The sequence below is a fragment of the Phoenix dactylifera genome, chromosome 16 (genome assembly GCF_009389715.1).
Source record: "Phoenix dactylifera cultivar Barhee BC4 chromosome 16, palm_55x_up_171113_PBpolish2nd_filt_p, whole genome shotgun sequence".
In the NCBI taxonomy this organism is placed as follows: domain Eukaryota; kingdom Viridiplantae; phylum Streptophyta; class Magnoliopsida; order Arecales; family Arecaceae; genus Phoenix; species Phoenix dactylifera.
Window position 1 is genome coordinate 9,672,816 of NC_052407.1, and position 27,838 is coordinate 9,700,653.

The window sequence follows — 27,838 nt, forward strand, 5'->3', positions numbered from 1 at the left end:
CTTCGTTAGGTAGAACTTTTATAGATGGCCGTACTCATATAGTAGCATCCCGTATGAAAACACAAAGAGCCAAGTAAATTTAAAGATAATAAAAAATATTCAATGATACGAGGCAAGTAGTATTGTAGACATTCCCGATCATTCCCTCCTAAGCTTTAGAATCTAAAATAAATAAGTAATGATGCTCCTAAATCAAAATATCTTTTTTTTTGTTTTTGGCATATCTTTATCTCACTAACCTTCTTTTTTATTTCAATTAGCTCTAAATTATTTGATATCCACTCCATCCTGCCCTCAATGGATTACATTTTTGATTGAACCTAATTTCACCCAATTATGTCAATTGACCTATTTTCTTAATTCCAAAACCATAATTCATCCAGTTTAATCTAATTACACCTAGCCTAGTCATTTCAAATCCTATTCAGAGACTTTCCTATCTGATTCCATCTACAATTAACCAATTGTAAGCTCAATTAAACAATTTTCTTATTAATCGTGCCAAGCTCCATCTGTCCTCCAATAGGACGTTCCGCGAGAAGCGCATCCTGGGGAGTCACGTCAACCATCCCACAGAATTCGACTTGATTTTTCTTGAACCTTCGGTCATGCAATGTGCTAACCATCTTGGTTTGAGTCGGAGGATTGAGAAGCGCATCCTGTTTTGAATGACTTTCTAGTCAGATCGTTCCTGCGTTTCGGATATTCAGTCTCATTCGAAGCTTTAGACAAGGGTGCTATTGAGATATTGGGCCCTTATGGTATCTCGAATTAACCTAAATAGATTAATCAGAGTTCACCTGATCTAGCTAACTCATTTACTCGATTCAATTTTCTCCTAATTATCCCCCAATTCCGTCTTCCTATCCATACCAATTATTGATTGGTGGGTCAAAATTGCACTTCTTGATATCCAATATTGTCGATCTTTATATATGGAAGTTGATCGGACATAACTTGGACCACTTCTATATCTAAATTTTATGATTTTTCAAACCACTTTAAACTAGCTTAGGTTGGGCTCAAATTTAAATCACAATCTCCTCCCATATCCCAAATTTTTTATTAGAATTTCTTTTTTTTTTTGATATGGCTACACACACCAATTAAAATTATTAAAAAACACCTAAAAATCCACCAAAAATTATCAAAAACAAAAATAAAAGAGAATAACAAATAGATCTAATAATTTTGAGCCCTAACTAGTGTTTTACTTTCAAAATTAATGAAAAATTTACAGAGAGAGCATCCCAACCATCAAATCAAATTCGTAATCCATGGCTCATCTCAACTTCTTTTCTCCAATTTAGAAAATTTAAACTCCACCATTTTCTCCCCATCTCCATCAACTCTTGGAGGATAGGAAAGCCTCTCTTATTCCTCTGCGCTCTCTCTTGATCTCTGCTCCCATTTGGATTCCTATTGGCCCTTCTCTAGCCCTTCTACTTTCTTAGCTCTTCAGCTTTAGTTTAAGATCCCTTAACTTTAATTCTCTTTCTATGCTTTCCTTTTTCTTTTTCCCAATTCTCTTAGATTTAAATTCCTCCAATCCTAAGAGCAACCCTCTTTGAGATCCAAGAAAGCGCAACGTAAGGTGAAATCCAAGCTAGGAGAGATCCTTAATGGATCTACTCCGAGAAGGAGCAAGTATATCAGATTGTATCGATTGATCACTAGAGAAGCTTCTTTTCCCTTATCTTCCTTTTTTTATTTATTTGATCTTGTTATTATAATTGTTAACATGTCATCAATCTAAATTCAATGAAAGTTCTGGTTCCTTGATGATAAATTTGCTTGTATTTCTCTTTTCTTGCTTGTTTTAGCTTAATTGCTGCCTACTTGCAGATAGTTAGTAGATCCCTCTCTTTTTTTGGCTTTTAAGGCATCTATGTAGATAGATAAGGTCCAAGATTCCTTGATCGAACTCTTTAGAAAGCCCTAACACTATCAAATCCTGAGATCTAACATGTTAGGGCATACCAAGGAAGTTAGAATTTTGGTTTCTAGATCCCGGCCATCGAATGCCCACTTAATAGTTGCATGGTAGTACCCCTAGGCCCTTCTCCCAATAAAGAAGTATATTCCTAGAGAGGTTGCCTCATTCCCAAGCCTTTTCCAACAACACCATCTAGTCTTACTCAAGACTCAATTTTGTTGATTGGCCTATCTACTCTTTTCTTTAGTTTTCTGGCTTTTCTTAGCCTTAAAAAGTAGAAGGCAACTTCAAACCACCTTAGATTGCTGCCATACCATAATTATAAAGGATGTTGCAATAATCTGGCGACTCCACTGGGAAAATTCAATTTGAAACTTGGAAAAACTATGTAACTTGAAGTTGCTAGACCTAGGGCCTTTGCTTTTTGGTTTTTAGTTTGCTTTGTATTTGCTTACTTCTTGCATTTGCTTGTCTTTTTTTTCTCCAGGTTTTTATCCAAAAAAAAAAGTTCACAAAATCTTTAAAAGAGGTAGGCCACGAGCAGTCCTCTCTCTAAATGTTGCCTATGTAGGGTTTCTTTTTGCTTTTGTAGTATAGATCTTGATCTTTGGTATCTTTCATGCTATACTCTTTTGTTTTTGTACATCCATGCTATGATCCCTTGCATATCGAGATCCTAGACTTTATAATGCATGTATGATTAATTCTAGCTTGTTTATTTGTAGATCTATGATTTTTTGTTTAGAACGTGCATGAGGTAGTGTAAATTGCTTTGTTTCGTTTAGATCTAGTTTCTTTAACTTGCTCTAGTTTAGATCTAGCTTGTTTTGCTTTGCTTTTTCTTAGATCCTATTCTTTTGCATGCTTTGGCTAAAATATAGAGTCTTTTCTTGCATCTTATCTAGATCTAGCTTGTTTCTAGTTTGATCTTGTTTAGCTTTTCTGAATCTTGCTCTAGTTTTCTTTGATCTAACACAACTTTTTCTTGCTTCCTTTTCATGCTATGGTTTCAAGCATGCAAGCTTCCAAGATATGACTGTACATATGCTTAACTAGCTTCTGTACTTGCTTTGGTTCTTGCTATTAGCCAAGGTCTACTGTGCCAATACTGGACACCGTACCGGTTGCCTGGTGGCACGAGTCGGTACGGGCTATGTCGGGCCTGTACCAAGAGAGAAAACCTGCCATAGCTGGAGAAGGAGAAAAGAAAGAGAGAGCGAGCGGGGGAGGGAGGAGAAGAAGCAGCGGCAAACGCCGGTGGAGAGCCATGGGGGGCCGACGGAGGCCACGGAAAAAAAATTTAAAATTTTTAAGTAAAGTCGGCAAGTCTAAGATATGACTGTACATATGCTTAACTAGCTTCTTTACTTGCTCTGGTTCTTGCTATTAGCCAAGGTCTGCTATGCCGGTACGGGGCAAAGTACCGGTTGTCTGGTGGCACGAGTCGGTACGAGCTATGTCGGGCCTGTACCGAGAGAGAAAATTTATCGGAGAAGGAGAAGAGAAAGAGAGAGCGAGCGGGGGGGAGGGAGAAGGAGCGGCGGCGGATGCCGGCAAAGGGCCGTGGGGGGCCGACGGAGGCTGCAGAAAAAAATTTCCAAATTTTTTTCCACGGCCGCATCCCCTGTTTTGGAAACAAGAGATGCGGCCTCACCCTCCATCGGCCCCCGCGTCCCTTTGGCCGGCGTCCGCCGCTGCTCCTTCTCCCTCCCTCCCTCGCTCGCTCTCTCTTTCTCTTCTTTTTCTCCATCTCCAGCAGCGAACCGTTTTCTACACCGGAACCGTATTAATAAGCCACCGGTACGGTTCGGAACGGAAAGAACCATCTGGTTCGGAACGGTTCTGCATTCCTTACTATTAGCTCATCGATCTTTTAGTTCTTCTTTCTTGCTTGCTTACTTTGTTTTAAGCAATCATATGAAGTATAAAAAAGATTAGAGAAACAAACCATCAAAACATCATAACCCCCTCTTGTAGGTTACCTTGAATTCATTGTTACATCCCCTCTTCACCCTTTTGGCTATGTGTATGAGTAGTGTCTATGACTTAGACTGATAAGGAAGGCTCTAAAAGCAGCCTATCCCCAGCCTTATCCTTGCCTTGTACAGTTATCCCTATTCACCCCTTTTGTGGAGCACTAAGAGTAGCGATTGAGTAAGCTTAGATACTCATCCACTATATCTTTTTCACCTTTTTAGGGCATTTTTAATTTTCAAAATTTAGTGTATTGGGTTTGTGCTGTGATTGTACCTAATCCCCCTTGATTTGAGTGTTGCTTAGGGGGTTTTGCAACACATGCCTATTCAATAGTTGAATGGTGGCATGAACAGCAGCAACTCCTTATTGCATCCCCTTCCCTCACTTCATCAGATCTACCCTTGAACTTAGGGATCTTTTGTTTAGTCCCCCACCTCCTTGTGCTATTTGGCATGGGTTTAGAGGCGAAGCCGATATCTAGGCTGGTTAGATTGGCTTGCAACTCTCTTGCTGCCCCGGCTCTCTATCGGCCCCTTATAGCATAGGCTTGCAACTCTCTTATTGCCCTAGCGTCGTGCCGGCAGTTGTAGCATAGGTTTGCAACCTTTTACTATCTTGGTTTCATACTGGTCCTTGCAAGTACACACTGCACCCCACATGCTACCTCGATTCAACACTAATTGTAAAGTACATAATTCGAGGTTTTGAGGGATAATCTCACTTTTCAAAATTGGGTGTTATTTTCTTCTTTTTTAGATGGCTCATTGAAAGAAGACTCTCCATCGGTCACATGATGTCCACTTTAATACCACAATGTCCGCTTACAACAATGACAATGTTTGCTTACTTTCAGTAGAGTTATACCATGATTTAAATTTCACATTACAATTATTACTGGCATCCTACTTTTGGGTTCTATTATATGGGTTACAGGCTAGTGATATGCTAATCATTTTGCTTCCATAATATGAAACCAATTAATTTTTTTGAAACTTTAAGTCCAAATTTTCCTGAGGTCCCTTAGTGTAATTTATTTTTCAATTAGAAAGACAACAAAGGTTTCAGAAGTATTAGTAATACACCATATCATTCCTAGATCAAAGTACCCCTTATTCAGAAATACATATCTTCAACATTTCTGCTTGAGTTCCTCCTATATAGATGAATGCTAATGGAAAGAGCCCCCGCTTCTCATGTCTTAGTTTTTAACATGCACCAACTGAGAAGCGAGAACCTTAATCCAAGAGTCATCCCATGGGACAAAACCGGCATCGCAATCCGAGCCACCAAAGTAACAGTGACAACCATGAGTTGTGGATGCCCAAAGGGCATTATTATCCTGCTCACTCTCAAATTCATCATATAACAACAAGAATAGTCTGACCATGTAAAAGATGATAGCTTTGCTAGCTAGAAAGGGGCATGAAAGGTAGCCTGATCCAAACCTCATCTTCCTTCCTGTCTATGCACTATATTTCAAGATCTTACACTTCATATGTTTTTTTTTTTTAAAAAAAATGTGACTTGGAAATGAACTCTTTTCAACATTAGTTTTATTCCCTGTCTTTCAGAATAATGAATGGGTGGACTGCTGCAAAATCTGATCTAAAACTTGATCATCAAGCCTCAAAAGACCCACTCTGATCAAAGAAATCAATACTCCATTTTAGCTCGCAATTGTGTTATCATGATGCAGCCTGAGCTTGAGCTGACCTGTTCTTAAGTAAGCTAAATACATGCTATTTATGACAATGAGTTTATAGTAATATTTCCCTATAATCTTGAAACCTTGTTTTGCAGTGTATTATGATCCTGTGGGAATTCTCTACCCCTCTACAAAGCTAGAAATCTGGGTCCTAGTTATGCTTTTTGTCCTTACAAAGAATCAAAAACCAAACTTGGCACATGTAGGTTAGGCACTGAAGCTTAACCCTTGGACCATAGTAGAACATTCCATAAGGAAATCAATTTACTACTAAAGTCAACAAAAGGAAATGTAATTTGCATGAACTTAAGTATCGATTCATGCATTTTTGGAGCTTGATGTGATTTGAAATTTCTGATCATTGAAGCTGCAAAGCCAGCCTAACTTAACATGGTCTTTAAATAAGTTTCAGGAAGACCTAATCTGACTCTGTATATATAGATGGATATGGATTGAGCATACTGCATGTCCCTGACCAAGCCAGACCTATTGTGGCCATCTCTCCTATTGTGCAAGTATTAGAGGATAGAGAGAACTTCCTTGTCCATTTACTTTCTCCATCTCAACCATGAGCACTCTTCTCTTTTTACCAAGTGAGGAACATCCAGAGAATTAACCCTCTCCTCGACATTCTCTATATTTGATTCTCAGGAATTCTCTAGGGTAGTTAAGAGTGGGATAGTTAATCACTTGGAAGCAAAGATGTAACAACCCAGAACCTCACCCAAAATGGCTAGCCGGAAAGTACTATTTGGGTTCCTTGATCCTGTATAAATACCCAAGATCTACCCAGCGAATAACCGATGTGGGACTAAACACACGCCCGTACGGGTCCTCACATACTCCCCCCGTTCAAGCCCTGACGTCCTCGTCAGGCTAAGGGTTCAAATCCATTCAAATCTAATCACAAACATCACGATCGGCTCATGGTTAGCCTAATGGATCCGTGCTGCAGTGTCCCCTAGTCCACATAGGTTATGGGCCAGGTCCGCTCTGATACCATATGTAACAACCCAGGACCTCACCCAAAATGGCTAGCCGGAAGTTATTATTTGGGTTCCTTGATCCTGTATAAGTACCCAAGATCTACCCAGCGAATAACCGACGTGGGACTAAACACACGCCCGCACGGGTCCTCACATACTCCCCCCGTTCAAGCTCTGACGTCCTCGTCAGGCTAAGGGTTCTCCTAAATCTGAAGCTTGTACTTCTTCAATTAATATCAACCCTCTATTTGAAAGAACTTGAGGTTGTCAAGTGACTTTGATGAATATTCCACTAGGGGTGGATTAGAGTTATTTATGACCTAATCTTGTGATAGATCGATTAATCAAGAGTAGTTGATATTTTGACAAAGAAACTTGATGTTCTTATTCAAAATTAAGACGTTGATTTTTATTTATGAGAGAGAGAAGTTTGATTTACATCATCTATAAAAGAACCAAATCTGGAGGTATTGGACCTTATTCTTATGATAAGATGAAATTATATTGATAAGTAGAACTATTGGAAGACTGAGGTTAGTCTTCTAGTAGAGAAGAATGTTGTTGGTTCTATGAATAATCTGAAGGTAGCTATGTAATTTTCATCAGTGGGGTTTTCTATTGTTGACAATTCTTGGGAGAATCTTGGGCATCTTAAATTTAGTATTAACGAATTGATGGTTACTTGGTTGGACTTAGATCTGGAAAGTTTTAACATGGATCTCCTATTCCTAATTCTAACATTGTTAATCTGGCTATTTGAAAGGGCTTGAGGTTTTATAAGACAAAGGTTGATCATTATATCATGGAAAAAAAATGAGGAGCATTTGATACTAAAGCTTTCTCCTACTTACATTTAACCGATTAAATTTCTATGTAGAATTAATCAGGAGCAATTAATTTCTTGAAAAAAAAAAAAGAAAAGAATTATGACATGTTAATCCAAGGCTGGAAGGTTAGTCTTATTTTGAAAGAGATCAAAAGAACTTGCTATGAATCATAGATGGAAAGGATTCAGTTTTAAGATGCCATAATTTTGCAAAAATCTTGTGAGCCTGCATTTCGAGATGGGGATTGTTTAGGAGCTCGAGAATGATATGATGTTTCCATATTTTCATAATTTGAAACTTTAAGTGAGTTAATTTCGAGGACGAAATTATTTTAAGGGGGGAAGAATGTGAAACCCAAGCTTTGAACCGAACTGGGCCCGGTCCACTTGACCGGCCCAGCCACCAGTTCCGGCCTCACGTGCGTTGCACGTGAGGGCACACAGTGAGGAGGTGGAGGGGATCCATCCCGAAGAAGCCGGGATCCCCTGTTTTAGGGCATTCTCCTCCTCCCCTTTGAGACCATTCGAGGTAGAGCCGCCACACCCGAGTTCTTCCTCCTCAGGCTGCCGGCAGAGAGAGCGAAAGAGAGAGGGAGATAGAGGGCTTTGGGTCTTCTTCGGTACGAGGGGTCTTCTTCTTCCTTACCGCCGGAGAGGAAGAAAGCCGCCGGACTTTCGTCGGGGCTGAGGTAAGGCCTTCTCCTCCTCTCTTGGTGATTAGCCATGATTTGTTGAGGTTTTGGAGCCGGCCAATCGCCGGAAACTTGGATCCAAAAATCGGTCGGCCGAGTGCTCCGCCACTGGCCTTGTTCGCCGCCGGGAGTGGCCGGGCTTGCTCCGCCACCTCCTGCCGCTGTCAGAGCCGGCCACCACGGCCGCCCTTGGGCCCGACCGTGAGGGAAGAAGAAGGGGGCAGGGGGGGTCACGGATCCCCTGTTTCGCCGAAGGGGAAGGAAGAAAGAAGTCGGGAGAAGTTTCTGGAGAAGAAAAGAAGAAAAGAAAAAGAAAAGGAAAGGAAAGAAAAGAAAAAAAAAGAAGGAGAAAGAAAAAAAAAAAAGAGAAAAGAAAGAAAAAAAAAAAAAAGAAGAAGAAAGGAAGAAGCGGGGAAAGGAGAAGAAACAGAGAAGAGAGAAGAAGAAAGAAGTCGGGAGAAGTTTCTGGAGAGGAAGAGAAGAAAAGAAAAAGAAAAGGAGAGGAAGGGAAAAGAAAAAAAAAAGAAAAGAAGGAAAAAGAAAAAGAAAAAGAAAAGAAGGAAAAAGAAAAAAGAAAAGAAGAAGGAAAAAAAAATGAATAAAGAGAGGAGGTGGTTTACGGGTATGAATCCGAATTTAAATGAAAAATATGATTTTTGAATATTAGGTTCTGCGAGGGATTTGCGGAATTAATTGGATTTGTTGTGGATCGCGTTCGCAAGGTAAGTGATGTAACCTCTTTCCTAGATTTATCGGCAAAGTAAATATCTGTTTTACGAATCGAAATATTTGTGATTACGAATTTGATGCATGGATTATATGTATATTTTTAGAATATTGTATGACTCTGATTGGACGTATTTGCTTCTGGTTGAATTGTATTTAATTGCTCTGACATTGTATTTTTCGGCTTGAAACACTGAACATAATGTAAGAAAAGATAATGACTTGAGATAGATTCAGACTTGCAGTCGAGCTATGTTGAGGACCCTGCCAATGGGGCTAATACACTGGTACCGCAAGAAGAATAGTCGGTGATATGACCCTACCACAGGGAACATGTGGTCATAGTCCTTGGCTGTTGAGTTGAATCTGGTAAATTGAAAGAGGTTAAGATATGAACGATATTTGGTTATGACACTGTATGTTTTTATAACTGAAATATGAAATAGAGAACTAATTGAACTATCGACCTGGCTATGTTGAGGACCCCGCCAATGGGGGCAGATACGTTGGCAATTGACTGTCCTGAAGGACTCACCGCAAGAAGATTAGTCGGTGTTGATGACCCTGCCACAGGGAACATGTGGTCATAGTCCAGGATCGACATGATAAATTGAATATGTGAAAGAATCTTGAAACCGCGAAAAGAATCTTTTGAATTTAAGAAATATTTGACTTATACTTTGGAACTGCATATTTATTTATTTTCCACATATTATTGCTTGATTTATCTAGCTAGAGTGTTCATTACTTACTGGGCTGTCTAGCTCATTATACCATCTCTTGTTGTTTTACAGATTTCGAGAACTAGTCTATTGGGGATTCAAATTGGGAGAGCGATTAGAAGGATTGTGGCACAAGTTATCTTAGATTAGGGTTATTTAAGTTGATTTGTTATTATGGACATTTATTATGATTGGTGGACTTTTATTATTTTAAGAACTAGGTTTCTGCATGTTGGTAAATGATTATTCCGCTGCATATTTAGACTTGTGAGACATTATGACTTGAGTTAGTCAATGGAATAAGATTTCAATTTATTCTGTTAAATTATTTTGGAATTTCATAATTGAGGTGTTTGGTTTAGATGCCTTGCATACTCGTGGGGAGAGTTTCCTACGGGTGTGCGGCGGTTGGCGCGACCCCCGGCCCGCGATCTCGGGACGGGGGCGTGACAACTTTTATGGTATCAGAGCGGACCCGGCTCATAACCTATGTGGACTAGGGGACACTGCAGCACGGATCTATTGGGGCTGACCACGGGCCAATCGTGGTGTTTGTGATTAGATTTGAATAGATATGAACCCTTAGCCTGACGAGGACGTCAGGGCTTGAACGGGGGGAGTATGTGAGGACCCGTGCGGGCGTGTGTTTAGTCCCACGTCGGTTATTCGCTGGGTAGATCTTGGGTACTTATACAGGATCAAGGAACCCAAATAATAACTTCCGGCTAGCCATTTTGGGTGAGGTCCTGGGTTGTTACAAAAGAATTTACAAAAATTTGCTCTCACTTGCGGATAAACTCAAAGGATCCTATCATTTTATTGCAAGTAAGGATTTAATATGAACTTAATCTTATCAGAACTTAGATGAAGGGAAATGAAGATTCTTCTTTGCAAATCTATACAAATATAGATTAAAGTTTAATCCTTATCCTAACTCATATCTAGACAAATTCAGACATGATTTCTATGACTGAAATTACAGTTCAAATTTTTACTGGCTGAAAAGCTTTTAGAAAATAATTAGGTTAATTATGGGTCATATGAACCATTTACAGGCAAAATTTTCTCCAAGATAAGGATAGACAAAAACTCATTACTGACTATTGCTAATAATCAAAATCACAAACTGACAGTTTTTTCTTCATTTTTTGCATATTCTGATGTGCTCTATATTGCTTCTATTTATTTGTTAGTTATACAAATGGCAACATCTTTCCTTTGAATGTTTGGAAAGAACTATGTTGGAGTTATTTTTTCAGCATACTAGCAATGGCGAACTATCAGGGCAATGGAAGTGGTTAAATTTGTTGTCATACTGCAAAGGACTCTAGAAATACTTTTCTACATTTTTTCTGAAGGTTAAAAGTTAACACAAGCTCATCTCAAATTGTTTATTGTATTATATGTTTGATTTCATGCTATCATATTTTATTATTCTAAAGATATGTATCTTTTCTATGTATCATCAATTTGATTATGACTTAAATAGGAGATGTCAACTTTGGTAAGAAGACTCGGAAGAGTATATGATTTAACGACAAAGATACTTCAGAAACTCAAGTCAATCCTTGATTCTCATCTATCTTTTTGGAAAGCAAGTATGCAAGGATCTTATGAAGTATGCATTATTGACCTGCCTGAGTTAATACATGAACAATTTACAAAATTACTAGATGTTTTCTTTGTCATCATCAACCCAATGCACATTCAAAAATTTTAAATTTTTTCTTTCCTTGAGCTATTCTAGCAGCTCTCTTTTCCTTGATCAATACTTTATTTAGAAGCATATATTAATAATGAGGTGGTATTTAATATATGATCCTGAAATTTGAAGAAAAAATCTACTCAATATACACTTTTAAACTTTAAACGATTCTAAATATTCTAAGAGATATGACAGAAAACATGATTTATGACTACTTAGACATACCTCAAACTCTCTTTTTCAAAAGCAACAATGATTAGCCACCAAGGTAGTAGCCTGGTGGTAAGGGGGCGATAATTCCGCCCAAGTTGCCCGGGTTCGAAATGCACGGGCGTCGATTAAATTAGGGGACCGGATGCCCCACGCTCGGCTGGCTTGTTGGCGGTTATGCTTTCCTTCCACTTGTACCAAGGTGGCACTGGGGTGACGTACCCACACGTGAGGCGGTGAACCCAGTGGGGTGAGCCCACGGGTCGGGGAAGGCACGCGAAACCTGCGACCTGTATCGAACATTCCCTAGTGGAAGGGGGGGCTCAGTAATGGGGCTGCTACGCGGGTGGGCTGGTCCCTCCCCCTCCCCTCCTTTCTTTGACCAAAAAAAAAAAAAGCAACAATGATTTTCTGTAATCAATGGACAATGGCATTGGTGGTGGGCTACGCAGGCCTTGATTTCTTGGTGGTGAGAGCCATTACCTGCTTCAGGGGCAAAATAGTATTTTTATAATTATAATTAATTTTTAATTTACATAAATATGAATTTAACTAATGGCATCTACAGAACCCTCATGTGGAGGGTACTCATGCAAAAATGATATTTATGAAGGTATAGTGCAAATATCAATTTTGTAAGAATATTCATGCAAATTCGAATATTTAAGAGGTTATAAATATATATATAATTTTTTTTTGTCAAAATTGAATATTTCTTTCTTTGCTGGAGGTGTTATAGAAATGTGTAGAATGGAGTAAATAAGTTTATGAACGAATGGATTATATCCAATTGGAAAATAGAAAGATTTGTGAAATTGGGAATTAGACCTTTTATCCCTGGGAAATCTTTAGGTATGAATATATTAAATACCCATGGGGCAATTGGTGACATAGTCTCCAAATCTTAAAAATATTTTTTTACCGTATGCACAAATTTAGCCATTTTGTTTGATGAAGCATCCTCAAAGAGCTACATAGGTCGTATCATTTGTTTTTCAAAACCCTATATCTCATTTATCCAATTTGCATATATTGATGTGAAATTATGGTCGTGGAAGGATGAGTGCCTTTTGGGCTTGCAGTACATTGTATTGCAGCATCTATAATATCTATTGATTATATTCCAACGCGTTCAAATAATTGGCTCATGGAATATGTTGGACATGGGAGATTATGCAATGATACCATCTTGAATCCCCTTTATATGGCATGACATTGTGACTTCCAGCTGCTTCATCCAAAAGCCGAAGAGGAACCTAAAAAAAGCAGATCAAGGGACTCACTTCTTGTTCTAAAGAATTCTCAAGTCCAACTTCCTTTAATAAACCAATATGGAATAAATACATCCATAGAAAGCAGAAAATAAAATATTGGCAAATTCAGTAGGAATATCTATCAATAATGTTCGTAGAGTAGATCTAATGTGATTAGCCATATATGTATCGCCATCCAATTTGCATGTAAAGATCCGTGCAGATATGTGTTTAGTTCTACTTCTACATCGACTATTCGCTGGGTAAATCTTGGGTACTTATACAAGATCAATAAATCTAAATAATATCTTCCGGCTAGCCATTTTGGGTGAGGTTTTAAGTTGTCACAAATGGTATCAAAGCGGACCTGGCCTATAACCTATATGGACTATGAGACATTGCAGTATGGATTCATAGAGGTTGACTATGGGTCGATCGCGGTGCTTGTGATTAGAATTGAATAGATTTGAACCTTTATTCAGCGTGTATTTAATTCCATATTGGTTATTTGCTGGATAGATCTTGTGTGCTTATATAGGATCAAGAAATCCAAATATACTTTCTGGCTAGCTTTTTTGGGTGAGGTATTGAGTTATCACACTGTTAGCCTTACGTTGTTAGCCTCTCTATAAATATACCTAATTTCGAAAGACTGTAGAGATGATGTTATTTTCTGGCAGTCCTAGCGAAGTGGATGATAACCATCTAACAGCCATCAAAGAATCTACTCTTTGCTCCATCACTTTAATACAAGGGTTCGCACCCATTACTTTAAAAGAAGTGTGAGGGTTGGTTCTAGTATTTTTATATTAAGTCAAGGTTATCTTTCCATTTATGATTTGGAGGACAAAACTGACAGCCCCCTTGTTAGACTTGGACTTCTGAAGGCCATATCAGCTGTCGGTATGGCCATGCATTATTTAACTGAATTTATATGGTTTTGATTTGTGACCCATAGTCGCATTAAAATGTTATTCTGAACATATGCTGGATTTAAGTTTTACGTGGGTTTGCCATTGTCCATAAAGGGATTTTTTATTCGATTGGGTTCAATACTGCTGTAACTTATGTCAATTTGCTTATATTATAATCTTCATCAGAAATCAGCTTATTCGAAAATCCAAAGACTTGTAATTAACTGTTAGAAGTACTCTCTCTTCACCCATCAACTCTTCACAAAATGCCCCTCTCTTATTCCCCTTTTTTCTATAGATTAATGGTAGGAGAATACCAGATATAAGTAACTAGGCCAAAAACTTGTGCACCACTCCTCAAGGTTTGATCCCATATTCCCCTCCCTAGTTAGAAGAGGCTATACCCCACTTTGCAATATCTTAGCATGAAATATGAATTTTCTAGTCCATTGGTTCTCTGTTAACAGAGTTCATGACTAATAACAAGTCACCACTAATTATATTATATGCGGTTTGAAATGCAAGTGCAAGTGTTTTACTGTTTAAATGCGTAGTTAATTTACTGCACTCAGTGCTTTAATATATGAAATTTGTGTCCTGCAAAAGGCTTCTATCACTTCTTCATTCACCATTCTAAAATATAAAATTTCCATTTTATCAGCTGGATGGCTACAGAAAAATTTTGTAGCATAAGAAAAAAAAAATAAAAAAACTGTGCTCTGAAGCATGCTGCTTTCTGAAACTAGCCTGGTAATAGAACAACTAATAAATGCCAGTTCTGAAAAAAGGTTTCAAATGCGTCAGGTTGGAGTTATTAGTGGTGGAAGCCAAAACTCAGGTTGTTAGTGGTAGTTTCCATGTGGTCTGATGTTGGTGGTCATTTCTTTTCTTGAAGCTGGTGATTGGTTTTGCTATTAGTTGTTGCAGCACTGGCAGAATGGATCATTTACTGTCCCTTAACTTAGGTCTCTCTGCACATCCATTTATATTAGGTCCCAAGGTAAACTCTCAAACCTTAAAGACTGCATTGGTTTATCACAAGAGAATACAGCAAAGCTCAGAGCAATGACAAGAAGTAAAATGTATACAATGCACAAGTGGGTCAGTTTCAATTTTGTAGAAATGTCGGATTTCTGTGAGTCGACAAGCATAGAGGCAGTTGCAGCATAAACAAACCCAAAAAATTTTGTAGATCCTCGAGTTTTTTGGACACAAATTCTTCCATAATTTTCCACCATCAAAGAAGACCTTGAAATAGGGTTCAAGGATCTACTTGAGATAACTAAAGCACAACCTTGCCCATGTTTATGTCTATGCTCGCTATAGGCTTAGACGATGTTGTTGATTTATGTTTAGCATTGAATGTTGTTAATCATTCAATTTCTTCAGCAACCTAAAAGCTGTTATCTGCTTTACACTGTTACATTGATGATATTGGGCGATGAGAGTGTTTAGTGGTTTTTGCTATTTTTTTTGTCAGATCATTAAAAGGGAAAATAAACATGTTTGAACTTCTGATACATCACTTGTTTTGCATCTAGTGAACATTTTAATTTGTCTAAGACCGGTCCACAAAGATTGTAACTTTATAATCATGCTTGTTTGGCTCTGCTCGAGCACTAGATCGAAGTAGAAGATAAAATCCTTAATAGAGACTGGTTTTGGATTGTGTTTATCATAAACAATTTTTTGAAAGGTTTCATTTTAGTTTATTTTAAGGATAACTAGAGTCCTTGAAATGCTGAAGCTGTTGTTCCTTGGAAGGGGAGCAAATGTTAACAATGCATTATGAGATTGTTAAATCCAACTGTTGCTGTTGTGACACCAAATGAACAGAAAAGAAGACATCCCGAGTATGACCAAAGACATGCCGACATCAAATCAAGGAATCAAAAAAATCTATGCTGAAAATTTTTAGGTTCACTTAATAATTTGGATATGTTCTGAATCAGAATAAATTGGAGCCAAATAAAATTGTTCTGATCCAATTTTTGGGAGGTTTCTTTCCATCCTAGTTCTCAAAAATAAGACTGCCTGACTTGAAGAGTGAACAAAAAAAAGAAGAAAAAAAAACAAATCAACTACTACCTTGGACAGGACCGGCTCACACATAACTGATTCAATCCTACCTGTTTTCTGTTGAATCGTTCCTTAGACTTAAAGTTATAGCTTTTTTCTAAAATGATTGATCTTTAATTATGCTTAACACAAGCAGTCGGCCTGTTTGCAGCCATAAATAAAATGGTTCTTTCCAGCCTTTTTGAGCAAAATGATTCCTTCCCATCTCCAGGTTACAGTTGATCACTCATCCTTAAGATAGTTATTTCTATGTAACAGGATCACATACTTTAATGAAAAAGGAATCAGGAGTCCTTGGGCTTCTTTCAGGTGTCACTAAGAATGTTTAAAATGACTACGTACTGCTGAAGCTCAACTGACTAAAACTGTTCAAATACTCTCCATTTTGTCATCTTTCCTACTCCTACTAGCTTAAACGTGATTGCTATATTTTACCTTTTGACAGAATTCAATTACTGCCTCACATATTGTCAATTTTACCATTCGTCGCATTTAACTGTTGAATTTTTTGAATTTTCATGATATTTATAATATATCTGTAGATTTTTAACCTCATTTTATCAGATTATGCATTTGCAAAAGCAAACTATGAAACATTTCTAACAAAATGAAAAAGAAGAAAAATGAAGTACAATCCTCACAAGAGAAAAAAAAGAAATCCTCTCAAAAAAGAAAAAAATGAAACATTAACTGACCTTCTCATGAAAAATCATGCAGGTTTAATACATAGAGCATTATTAAGTGTTGGCCCTATATAGGCCTCTATATAATACATTAGATGTAGGAACCATTCTCAAGCTACAGGCAGAAGGCCATCTGAAAAATTGGCAAGAAGAGTGGGTGTCTTGGGTATATAGTGATTGTTGTGGGATGGGTGCTCCAGTTTAGTCCCACATCTGCTAATCAGCGAAAAGGTCTGTGCCTTATAATGAGGAGGTGCAAACCTTTCCTCCAGAGGGCCCTTTTGTGGGACAAAACCGTGCGGGTACGGGGATACTCATCGGGCGAGCCCCCAGAACAGGGATACTCATCGGGCGAGCCCCCGGAACCCAGAGCGGACAATACCTCTGGAAGGGACGCGGATGCTTTCCCTGCTCGGCCGATGTGCGGGCTGGTGCCGGGGTGCAAACCCCGCATCAGATGACGCTAGAGGAAGGGCCCCGCCCACGCACAAACCTTCCCGCTGGGGGGGTTGTGTTGTGGGATGGGTGCTCCAGTTTAGTCCCACATCGGCTAATCAGCGGAAAGGTCTGTGCCTTATAATGAGGAGGTGCAAACCTTTCCTCCAGAGGGCCCTTTTGTGGGACAAAACCGTGCGGGCACGGGGATACTCATCGGACGAGCCCCCGGAACGGGGATACTCATCGGGCGAGCCCCCGGGACCCAGAGCGGACAATACCTCTGAAAGGGACGCGGCTGCTTTTTCTGCTCGGCCGGTGTACGGGCTGGTGCCGGGGTGCAAACCCCGCATCAGTGATCAAAGGACAACTATTCTGAAATTGTGGATGTATCAATCACCTATATCTCAGATGACTGATCAAGCCTTTGGGGTGAACAAGCAAATATTATAATATATATCTTTGCAACCCCATTAAATATATCTTTAATTACTTAAACCATTGTTCTTTGAGATTTAGTTGGCCCCATACAAAGCTTCCTAACTAAATTTTCGCCCGGCTTTCAGTAGAAAAGCCATCTGCTTGTTTTTCAAAAAAAAAGAAGAAATCATTAGGTTTGACACCCCAACCTCCTCTCTATAAAGTGAGGCTTCCTCCGTTTCCGGGTCCTTCTCAGCCAGCGTATTCAGTCTCCTACCATCCAAACGCTGCAATATGATGCATGTAAGCTGTTTTTGAGAGTCCAAAGCCTGTCAAGAGCACTAATAAAGGTTTCCCCACTCGCAGAAAGGGACGGGTCTTTTCATGAGAGCTCGCTCTCGCGAAAGCCATCATTCTCGCCACCTTTGTCGTTATTCATCTAGGCTCAGTTATGGGACGTGGTTTTAGCTTGCTTTGCAGTACCAGCCATGGAAGGTGATCAAAACGTGTGACACGTTAGCCCTGATACGGATTCAAGTGGTCCTGATGGAATCATGACTTCTAAACTTGCATATGATCTCCTTGTACCCACTTTAACGTGTATCTACGACGTTAACCATGTCTTCCATGTCCTGCCCTAGCCTTTATTCTCCGTTCCACGCTGAGCAAATCAGTAAACCGATCAGCCACGGCACTTGCTTGTCCTTTAAAGTCAGTCGTTTAATATTAGTACTTGTTACTAATAAAATTTGAGTTGAGGTCGGTCGGTGCCCGAAATGAATTTAGATCGGTCGAAACCGACCTACATCAAGGATGGTTGTAATCGAGATACACCGAGGTTGTTCAAAACTGAGAAAGAAGATGGAAGATCAATTTGCAAAGAAGTTTACTTGTCTGAAGGTTTTTGATGGAGGATCCTTCAATGCTTGAATTAGTAGGATCTAGAGCAACAGTGAGATTGAGCATAGATGAGTGCTTTAGGCAAAGAGGGAGCTTGAGAATATCCACTGATCATTCCTATATATAGGACGAAAGCGGTGTCCGTTACCTGATTTATAATTAGAAAGTGGCATAACTGTACAATAATGACCTATCTTGTATTAACCGTATGGTAATGACTTTCCACGAGTGACATGCAGCGATAATCGCGTCGATAGTATCTTTCACGCTGTAACCATTGTCAAGATTATGATTGCGACTCATTCAATGACCTTTAGCATTACTTCGAAGTAGGATCGACCAAAACGGTACGTTGGCTAATACCGAGGTTATTCACTTCAGTTAATGCCAAGGTCAAGAAGGTCGGAACAATCAGAGATTAGGATGACCAACATTCACCCCATAAGTACTGTAGTAAGATTTATATTCCATTTTTTATTTGTCATTTTTATTTCACTCTAGCAGTACCCTATTTGGCATTTCCAATAATTTTTTATATAAATTTGCATACAAAGGCAATCCCTTACTTTTGAGTCCATGAAGAACTATTCATTCCCATTGATCTTATACATTAAAAAGTAGAATTAATGGACTTTTCGTTGGATGAGAGGGAAACTCTCTCTTTATCTAGCATCCCAAAATTCCTTGGTGACTTCTTATATAATTGTACATTAGGACAAACTAGTAATCACTCAGAGATATCATGAAAAAATATCATAGTTGATTCTACTATTTCCAACTCCAATAGCTCCCCCTCAAACTCTTGAGATGGCTTGGTTTTTTGTTGTTTTATATTATGCCTTTGGTCCTAATCACATAGCACACCTACCCATTTGCTTGCTCTAACAATTGAAAAGTTTGTACAACTTGTGTTCATGATATGTGCAAATGGCATTCAAACCTTGTACAACTTTTCTTATAAAGTACTTAATTTAAATTCTACAATTATGTTTCTATATATAAATTTTTGCAATCATCTATTAAACTTTGACAATATGTACTATACAACTGCAAAACCATAACAAGGGGTGCTGGCCAGACCCCTTCCTTCTTATCCTTGAAAAAAGGTGCAAACATGGCAAGGGAAAGTATGATAGCATAATAGGGGCAAAGGCTATTTATATCCCATGGTAAAAAACCATTCCACTTGTATTAAAGGAAAAAAAATGGATGCAATTTTTAAAAAATACAACAATTCTTCTTCCTTTTGCAATGTTCTCTTTATTCCAATTAATCCCTTTCCCATTATCAATCTTGTGATTTTGCCAAAACTATATGTATTAGAAAGCCAATCATTGAAAGATTTTTTGTGGTGATTGGACTTTTTCTTTGTCAATATGTGAAGCTAATTAACAATTTAATTGGTTTTGGAGTACATGAACAATCTTGCAAGAACATGAACAAGCTCATAGCAATAAAAAGTTGAGACTTTTTTCTTTTTTCTACCAGTTCTACTATCAATTTGAAAGAATAGAAATATGACATCATCAACCATCTACCTTCCTTAGAAGCTCTTCCATTAAACTTTGGCCAGATGCTTTCATTTTTTGGAGTAGAAAACCATGAAGCAACATTTCAACCCCCATCATAATGGCACTGCACAAATTTCATTGTTGACATATTGTTGTCGCTAGAATAGAGCCGTTTGTTTGCCCAATCCAACTTTTGACTGTACTTTAATTGAAAATTTGAATATTTTTTAATTGAACAAATGAATATTCGTCATAAAGGACATCATTATCTCCCTATTACAATGGGAATGGCCTGAAATTAATTAGATGTCCATTGCTAAACATCCAGAGCTCTGCTCGTTATTTCAATTTCTTTTCACGAGTTCTAGCATGAATGGCGATTTATGAAAGGAACAATCCACAAATGCATAGAAGAAAATTTGGTTTCTTAACTACCATGCTTAATCGCTTCCATGCATTACACATGCTAGATATGCTGAATCTTTAATTTCTTTTTAATTTTGTAATAAATTAGTCATAGTGATCTCAAAACACTAAGAAACCTAATGTACAACCATTATATGACGCAAAAGACCAAGAAATAATACCTAAAAGTATCTCACAATGCACAAAAATAAAAATAAAAATGGTGCTAGTTCCCAAATTTTGGACATAGTTGACTGTAGCAACCAATATTTTTGTCTTATGATAAAATAATTTTTCATATATTATAATGTTATTTCTTTTCTATCCATGCTTATGATTATTCATAGAGTGTTAATACAGAAAAATATTTGAAGTAGTGGAATTAAAGATCTAAAAATATTATAATGTTATATCAGCCATTATTCTAGATCATGTTTGCTCTACAACCATGGAAATAGCTAGGAAGTCGATCTATCTCATTTACCTTTCTGGTCCAATGTCTTGAATGATATCAAGTGAATGAAACCTTAATTTAAACTAGCAGCAAAGTGTTAATCTGCTCTAGAAATTGAAATTTGAGGAAAAAAGAGAGGAGGAAAGTTGAAAAAAACAAAGGAAAGGAAAAAAAGGAGATGAGCATATATACGAGGCCATGATTTACCATGCGGGGGAGTTGGTAAGAACATGACGTGACGTTTGGTGATGTGAATCGTCAGGGCGCCATCACATCGGACGGAAACAACGTGGTTGCCTACGTTGTGGGTCCCTTTTTCCTCTACCACCTTCGCATCAACCGAGCTCTAGCCACCCTCCTGATCTATTCTTCTTTGCTTTCTACCTTCACATATCATTACTAAATTATAGTCTTAATTTACATTATCTTAATATAACATGCATCATATTGATGCATAATCCTTTAGTTGCTCATTCTCAATCACTATATATATACACACCATTCTCTCCATTGGAGACACCTTAATTCCATTTCCTCATTCTCCCCCATTTCTTCTTCCAACCAACATCTCTTTCTCTTCTTCTTTCTCCTCCAAAAGCTAAACCTTGTCTCCCTCCTTTTTCTAGACCCACCCATCCTCCCTTTCCACCAGAAGCTTTTCCTCCATCTTTTGGTTCTTATTCCATCCCAAAAACTCAGCCCTATTGCACCCACCACACTACAGCTATCCTTCCTTTCCTTTCCTTTCCTTTCCTTTCTTCCTGAAACCCAGACTCCTACTCCAACCAAGTCCTACTTCTTCTACATACTCTTTCTTCGTTTCATGAACGAAACTGAGTAGGCTTTCCACCTAACGAAGTATAGAGTAGAATGGATTAAGTTAGGAGCGAGCAAGAGCAACCCAATTGTTCAGCTTTTTTCCCCCGGAAGTAGTAACAAAAAAGATTGCGAGGATCGATGTCGGCCGCCACCTCCGGCTCCAACTCGAACAGCTCGATGAGTTCGGGCGCCAGCGAAGGGCGGCTGAGCCGCTACGAGTCGCAGAAGCGGCGAGACTGGAACACGTTCGGGCAGTACCTGAAGAACCACCGGCCGCCGCTGGCGCTCTCGCGGTGCAGCGGCGCGCACGTCCTGGAGTTCCTGCGGTACCTGGACCAGTTCGGGAAGACCAAGGTCCACACCGCCGGGTGCCCCTTCTTCGGCCACCCGTGCCCCCCGGCACCCTGCCCCTGCCCCCTCCGCCAGGCCTGGGGCAGCCTCGACGCCCTCGTCGGCCGCCTCCGCGCCGCCTTCGAGGAGAATGGCGGCCACCCGGCGGTCAACCCCTTCGGCGCCCGCGCTGTGAGGCTCTACCTCAGGGAAGTGAGAGACTCGCAGGCCAAGGCGAGAGGGATCACGTACGAGAAGAAGAAGCGGAAGCCTCTGCCGCCCCCAGTACCGCTGCAGGCCGCTGCTCCAGCGCCGGCATCATCAGCGTCGCCGGCAACTTCCATTCTGCATCCTGATCTGAATTCGATGACTTCGGGCAATATGGATTGCCCAAGTTACCAGTACGGCCATGCGATCTTCCTCGGCGGTCAGGCCGACGACGAGCTTGTTATGGCGGTCATCGACTCTCGCAGTGGTGCTCTCTTGCCGCTGCCGGTGTTTAATTAGTATGACTGCAGTAGCTCTTCTTATAGTAGAACGATGTTAGTAGGTAGGTTGATATGAGCAAGCTAGCTTGTGGGTGGCTATAAATCTCTTGTTGACAAGAGACAGTGCTGTGGTTCTTGGAATTTTATGATTGTGTTTTACGAACTTATGCATATGTTTTTGTTCGTCATCATGTTTTTAAGTGTACTGTGGTTTTGTTAAGTGTGTTTGTTTGACTTGATCTCTAGACTTGTTTGTGCTAAGAAATCAAAAGAATGAGTTGATGACAAACCAAAGGAACACAAAAAGATATGCATACATCCAATCATTGATAACAAGTTTTCTAAAACAGAATAGATCATTGCCTAATTTAGGATATGTTTATAACTGAAAGATGGAGCAGCCAGCCCTGAAAGTTAGCACTGCAATTTTGGTGTGATGATATAATGACATCATAAAAAAATTGTGTGTTCAAGAACAAATGCAAGCAATGGCCATCCAAGGATGCTCAACCGTTGTATATATATTCTTCATTTGATTTCCTTCACTATTTCATGCATTGATAGAGATGGAAACATCAGCCTTTGCCATTCAAGTAAACAAGGGAGAGGGAGGAGACTTTGACAGAAGAGCTAGCAGTCCTAGGATTTTAAGATGAATGTAGCATCCGTATTGCATGGTTCAATCAAGCAGTACTTATTTATAGAAGCAGCATAATATCTCTCTCCTTCTCCTTGTTCTTCTTCTTTCAGAATGACAGGAAGAATGAGATCACACCCCAACAACCAACCCCCCCTATTTATTTTTCTGAAAGATGTTCCCAATAGAGCTGCTAGAAGAAGGTTGTGCCTGTTTGATTCTTATGGCCTTTGGCCTCCTTGTTCCAGTACTACTAGATTATGCTATACAAACTCTCACATGACCAAGATTATGTGAACTGAATTTTGATCAGTTGTTGTCGAAGAATTTTGATCTGGTCACAAATCAATGTTGAAAAGAGAGTAAATCAGGCATATTAATTACATGAATGCAGAAGAATTTTGCTGCAGTACTTCTTCATTATTTTTTCAGAAAAAAATGTTGAAATCAATCCTAACCATTGTTGTGAGGAATATAAGAGAAAATTAACCAGAAACCAACCACTAACCTTTTGCAAAACCGATATAGGAATATATCGATATGGAAGAAAAAAAAATACAATATCTTAATTTCAAAATAGGTGCTATGGCTCTAATTTTATAAGGTTTTGCCTTCTGAAAGAACTAAACTTTAGACAAGGATACTTCTATCATTCTTCTTAATTACTTCAAGCTAGTCCATTTTCTCAACAAAAAAAAAAAAACCTACATGATAATCTAACATAAAATTTTTCTTTATAAGCAATTGCATGATAGAGTTAGGTCCAGGTTTTCACTGGAAAGTCTTCATGGGACCACCAGATGAATGGTGGTCCTGAGCGAGAGAGACCACCATCCTGACCACCAGAAGTTTGGTGGGATGCAGACCTCCCAATAATGCCCTACAATGTGAGATACGTTGGAAGTGCGGTATAGTGGGCCACTTCCGATTATCGTGGACCAGCACAGCATTAAAGGCCCCTACTCCTTTTGGGTGGGTGGGTCATCCTGTGTTCAAGGTATCATCTGAATGACAACAACATGCCCTGCTTATGGAAGTATAGGCATCAAAGAGATTACAATAATCTATTAGTTGATTTTATCTAAATAATAATCAAAGATGATCGTAAATAGGAACGCTCGGCTAATACTGATTCATAAAGCCAATCTCAGATAGTTGGAAAAAGACAGGATAGTTATAATTATATATGATTATATTTACTTCAATAAAGGTTATCATTTTTTTTTTACGCATAAAAACTGATTTTGTCATACTAGAAGTAAATTTATATCTGAAATATAGTATGAAAAGCAGTGAGTTTAGCAAAAAAAACTCAACCACCTAAAGATGAAGACACATGAACAAATAGATAAGTGATTTAAAAAGAAATTTTGTTTTATATTTTCAAATTAAAAAATGTTAGAGATCTCATGATATGTGTAAATCTATGCAAATTGGATGTTGGATAGAAAATTTAATCTCTGCAAAGGAATGCTTTCGCATAATGTCATAAATGTGGTGGATTAAGTTTTTTTTTAGGGGTAAAGAGGATATATGAGTGCTAATATATAAATTTTTATAAAAGGCTTCATTTACTAGCAATTCTTTATTAATGGAAAGGAGTTCTTTGTTGGAATATTAGGAGGTGCTCTCCAAAATGTTTGATGCCAATAGTCCTGAATCATTTCATTAAAATGATTGGTAGCACTTTGGTGGTTTGAGACCTAAGTAGCACTTTGACGATTTAAACCCTAAAGGTTGTTGTGTTACACTTTCATTGTGTTTTTTAATTAAATAAGAAAACAAATGAACTAGGAAGAGTTATTTCGTATATTGTTTGTACCTGGAGTGTTTTATTCTAGTTCAAATTGGTTATGGGCAATATTGAGGTAGGACTAAAAGAGGCTTGTATTTTGAAAATAATGCTATTCCCACTCTTTTAAAGTTATTTCAAAAATAAGCAAGTATTTCATCAACATAAAAATTTCTTGATTACTTTTATTTCTTTAATTTTGGGGTTTAGAAATAAAGTCTATTTCATCCTTATTTTAGGTTGATTCTAAATCAACTAAAACCCCAAAAGAAATTCTATATTATCTTTTAGTGTGATACTTTATTTTCTCTAAGTTCCCTCCAAAACTAATAATATGTGAATGAATATTTTTTTCTTTTTTGAGAAATAGAGAGGGAGAACCATCCATATTATAATTATCTAATGCAAATTCTCAAGGAAGCACCATCCAAGATTCGAATCTTTGGTTTCTAAAGAAAGAACTGTGTCGATTGGGATAAGTCTAAATCACTAGCATAAAAAATTTGTCACAAGCGGCATTCTACAATATTTAAGCTTATATGATATCTTTCCTATTAGCAAATAAATTAAAGCAGAACAACGTCTTGATCCTAAAATATTTTTTTTCTTTTTGAAGGGATAAATCCTATTTCATCCTTTTTTTTAGGTTTATTTCTTAACGAAATAAAACCAAAAAAAATAATTCCTCCATATGAGGCTTGCTAATCTGTCACGTCATTCTATTAATGCATAATTTTTAATCTTTTCTAAATTTTTTGAAAGCTAATAATACATACACGAACAATTTGTCGCGAGCTAAATTCTACGGTATCTAAATTCAAGAGAGATGATGAATTCTTGCTCCTATTATAATTTTATAAATCATATGAAAACAAATTCTAATCCTGTGATAATTAAAAACACTAGTCGCCAAACTAAGCTATCTCAACTTTCTGCAACTAATATACTTAATTAAAAGAATTATTATTATTATTATTTTTAGAAAAGAAATATTATTTTTGTCAATGGTGAGCAAAAATGTATTCCCCTTATTTTTCATAACCACCACTGGCAGTGTACATTATAATAATCTGCCACTTTTTTTTTTGGTAGATATAAATAAAATAAACAAAAATTAAGAAACGACAAACAACTGATAGGGCTATACACTGAACAGCAATCAAGTGGACTCCCCAAAAAATATAAAATACAAAAATCATAAATTAAATAATAAAATATCAGTTTAAATCTGACAAGAAGTCCCATCAATTCTTTTTGTCAAGAGAAATATGAAAAAATAAATAGAGACAAGTAGATTGCCGGTGAGATCAGCAGATCTCCTCCCCACTTCTTTAGAATCCGTGCCATCATAAATGGCCGTCTGATTTGACATTGATGTGATGCGTCGTGACAGGCCATCACACGTGTATGGTAGACCAGCTGTCGCCTCCCGCTGAGGCAAGCGCCTCAGTCTGGCCAGCTCGGAGACGCCCCACATTTTTTGAACTTATTTACGTTCCTGCCCTTCTGACTCTACCCATCTTTGACCGTTGCAGTGGTGGGTCCCGGAAATCGTGCGGTTGGATAGGGATGAAATCGGCTCTTTCCGTGGAGGGGCAATTATGGAACGAGAGAGGTTGCAATCAAACGTCTCGCAGAGGAAGCGACCGCACGCGCTTGAAACGCGTCCATTTCCGTTTCTTTCGGACCCTGACGGGTTTCTGGATCTTAGTGATGGGTGGGACCCGTTTTGCTCAAATGGCCCAATTGCCGAGTTCTGTTCCCATAAATATTTTTTTGTTTTTTTGGCTTAAGCAAAAGAAGGGGAAAGAAAAATTAACCCAGCACTGAGCCCCTCTTCTACTAGAAAATATTCAATGCGAATAGACAATGCACTCATACCTTCTCCAAACCGTGGTTATTCACATGTGAGTACGTCACCCTCATATCCTTTCCGACCCGTGGTTATCCATATGTGAGTACGTCATCCTAGTGCCACTTCAATGCCAGCTGGACCAGAAGCGCTTCCACCGAATGTGTCCAGGCTAAGGGCATTCGGTCTCCAAATTTAATCGACATCCGCACGTTTCGAACTTGGGCCACTCCAGTGGAAACAAAGCCCCGTTCAAACTGTGCTACCACCTTGGTGGCAGTTTTCTTCCCATACTTCAACGCAAGAAATTCTAGCCTAGATTATGTTAGATGAATAAAAGGACCTCAAATAATTAGAATTTCATTAAAATTGGCACCGCCAATTTTTAATTAATTTTTTTTTCTATATCTTTTTTTATATTCATCAATGTTTTGGATATTGATACTCGGCACTTAGGGTATTAAGATGTTTGATTTATAATCGTATTGATACCTTATGAGTTCAATCGATATAAAGCCAAGTTTTTCGTAGATATCAATTGGAAAACATCAAAAATAATTCTCCTTAGCAATAGTTTATCGTAGTTTTACTAATTGTCGATATTTCAATACATTGACTCTTATATATTAGTCCATATCTACCATTGAGATGGCCAAAATTTTAACTCAATATTATATACTTCAGGAATGATCGAATCACAAATTACTATTGAAAGAGGAAAAAAAAGGGTGTTCAATTAGATTACAACATATAAATTTGAATCCTTTCCAAATTTACCATGCCTACACCTGTAATGATTTGAAAAACTATCACTATGCCTACATCTAGCCTTAACAAAATTTTGCAAGAACAAATTCAAGTAGAGACAGATTTACATGTCGAGAACCTGATTCGAGGCAAAACATACAAACCTCATCATACATCACAATTGTGTGTGTCTCCAACCTGTCTTAATTCTCAGTTGGGAGGCAAACCTACTTGAATTTTGTACCATGCTGCCATTAGCACAATAAGATCCATTCTTTATCATGGCCAAAGTTTCTCCCTGTGCCTGTGCAGTGTGGCCTCCTCTGTGCAAGCATGGCATGGCTTCTTCTGTGCCATATGGGCGATCGATACATCAAGATGAGTGTGAGATCATGTGTAGGCTCCCAGTGCATGGCCAACCATTCTTGAGAGCACAGACAGGGCTACCAGGATCAGGCACAAAGAAACCATGCCTGATTGCAAGTCACAACATCCAGGAAGTTTGGTTACCATATGAATCTGAGACATTAGGCCATGCCCTTGTGTCTTGGGCACATTCTGCTATTAATTGCTAGCCATTGCCATGAGCAATGCCATGCAGACCACTCTATTTGTCGTGTGTTCATCATTTGTG

General features: G+C 38.5%; 1 protein-coding gene and 2 long non-coding RNA genes across 4 annotated transcripts; all 3 read left to right on the forward strand.

Moving 5' to 3' along the window:
- Window positions 1-1,235: 1,235 nt before the first annotated feature.
- Window positions 1,236-3,325, forward strand: LOC120104067. Its single transcript, XR_005506530.1, has 2 exons — window positions 1,236-2,465; window positions 3,024-3,325. It is a non-coding gene; the product is annotated as an uncharacterized LOC120104067 (long non-coding RNA).
- A 3,412-nt stretch (window positions 3,326-6,737) lies between these two features.
- On the forward strand, window positions 6,738-9,895 carry LOC120104066. 2 transcript variants are annotated; one of them, XR_005506529.1, is made up of 4 exons: window positions 6,738-6,902; window positions 6,940-8,119; window positions 8,790-8,844; window positions 9,643-9,895. It is a non-coding gene; the product is annotated as an uncharacterized LOC120104066 (long non-coding RNA). The 2 variants fall into 2 exon arrangements; XR_005506528.1 differs by having other exon boundaries at window positions 6,755-8,119.
- A 10,585-nt stretch (window positions 9,896-20,480) lies between these two features.
- On the forward strand, window positions 20,481-22,413 carry LOC103709823 (protein LIGHT-DEPENDENT SHORT HYPOCOTYLS 4-like). Its single transcript, XM_008795332.4, has one exon. It carries the CDS (start codon window positions 21,497-21,499, stop codon window positions 22,193-22,195), a length of 699 nt encoding a protein of 232 aa, XP_008793554.2. The 5' UTR covers window positions 20,481-21,496; the 3' UTR covers window positions 22,196-22,413.
- The last annotated feature ends 5,425 nt before the right edge of the window (window positions 22,414-27,838 follow it).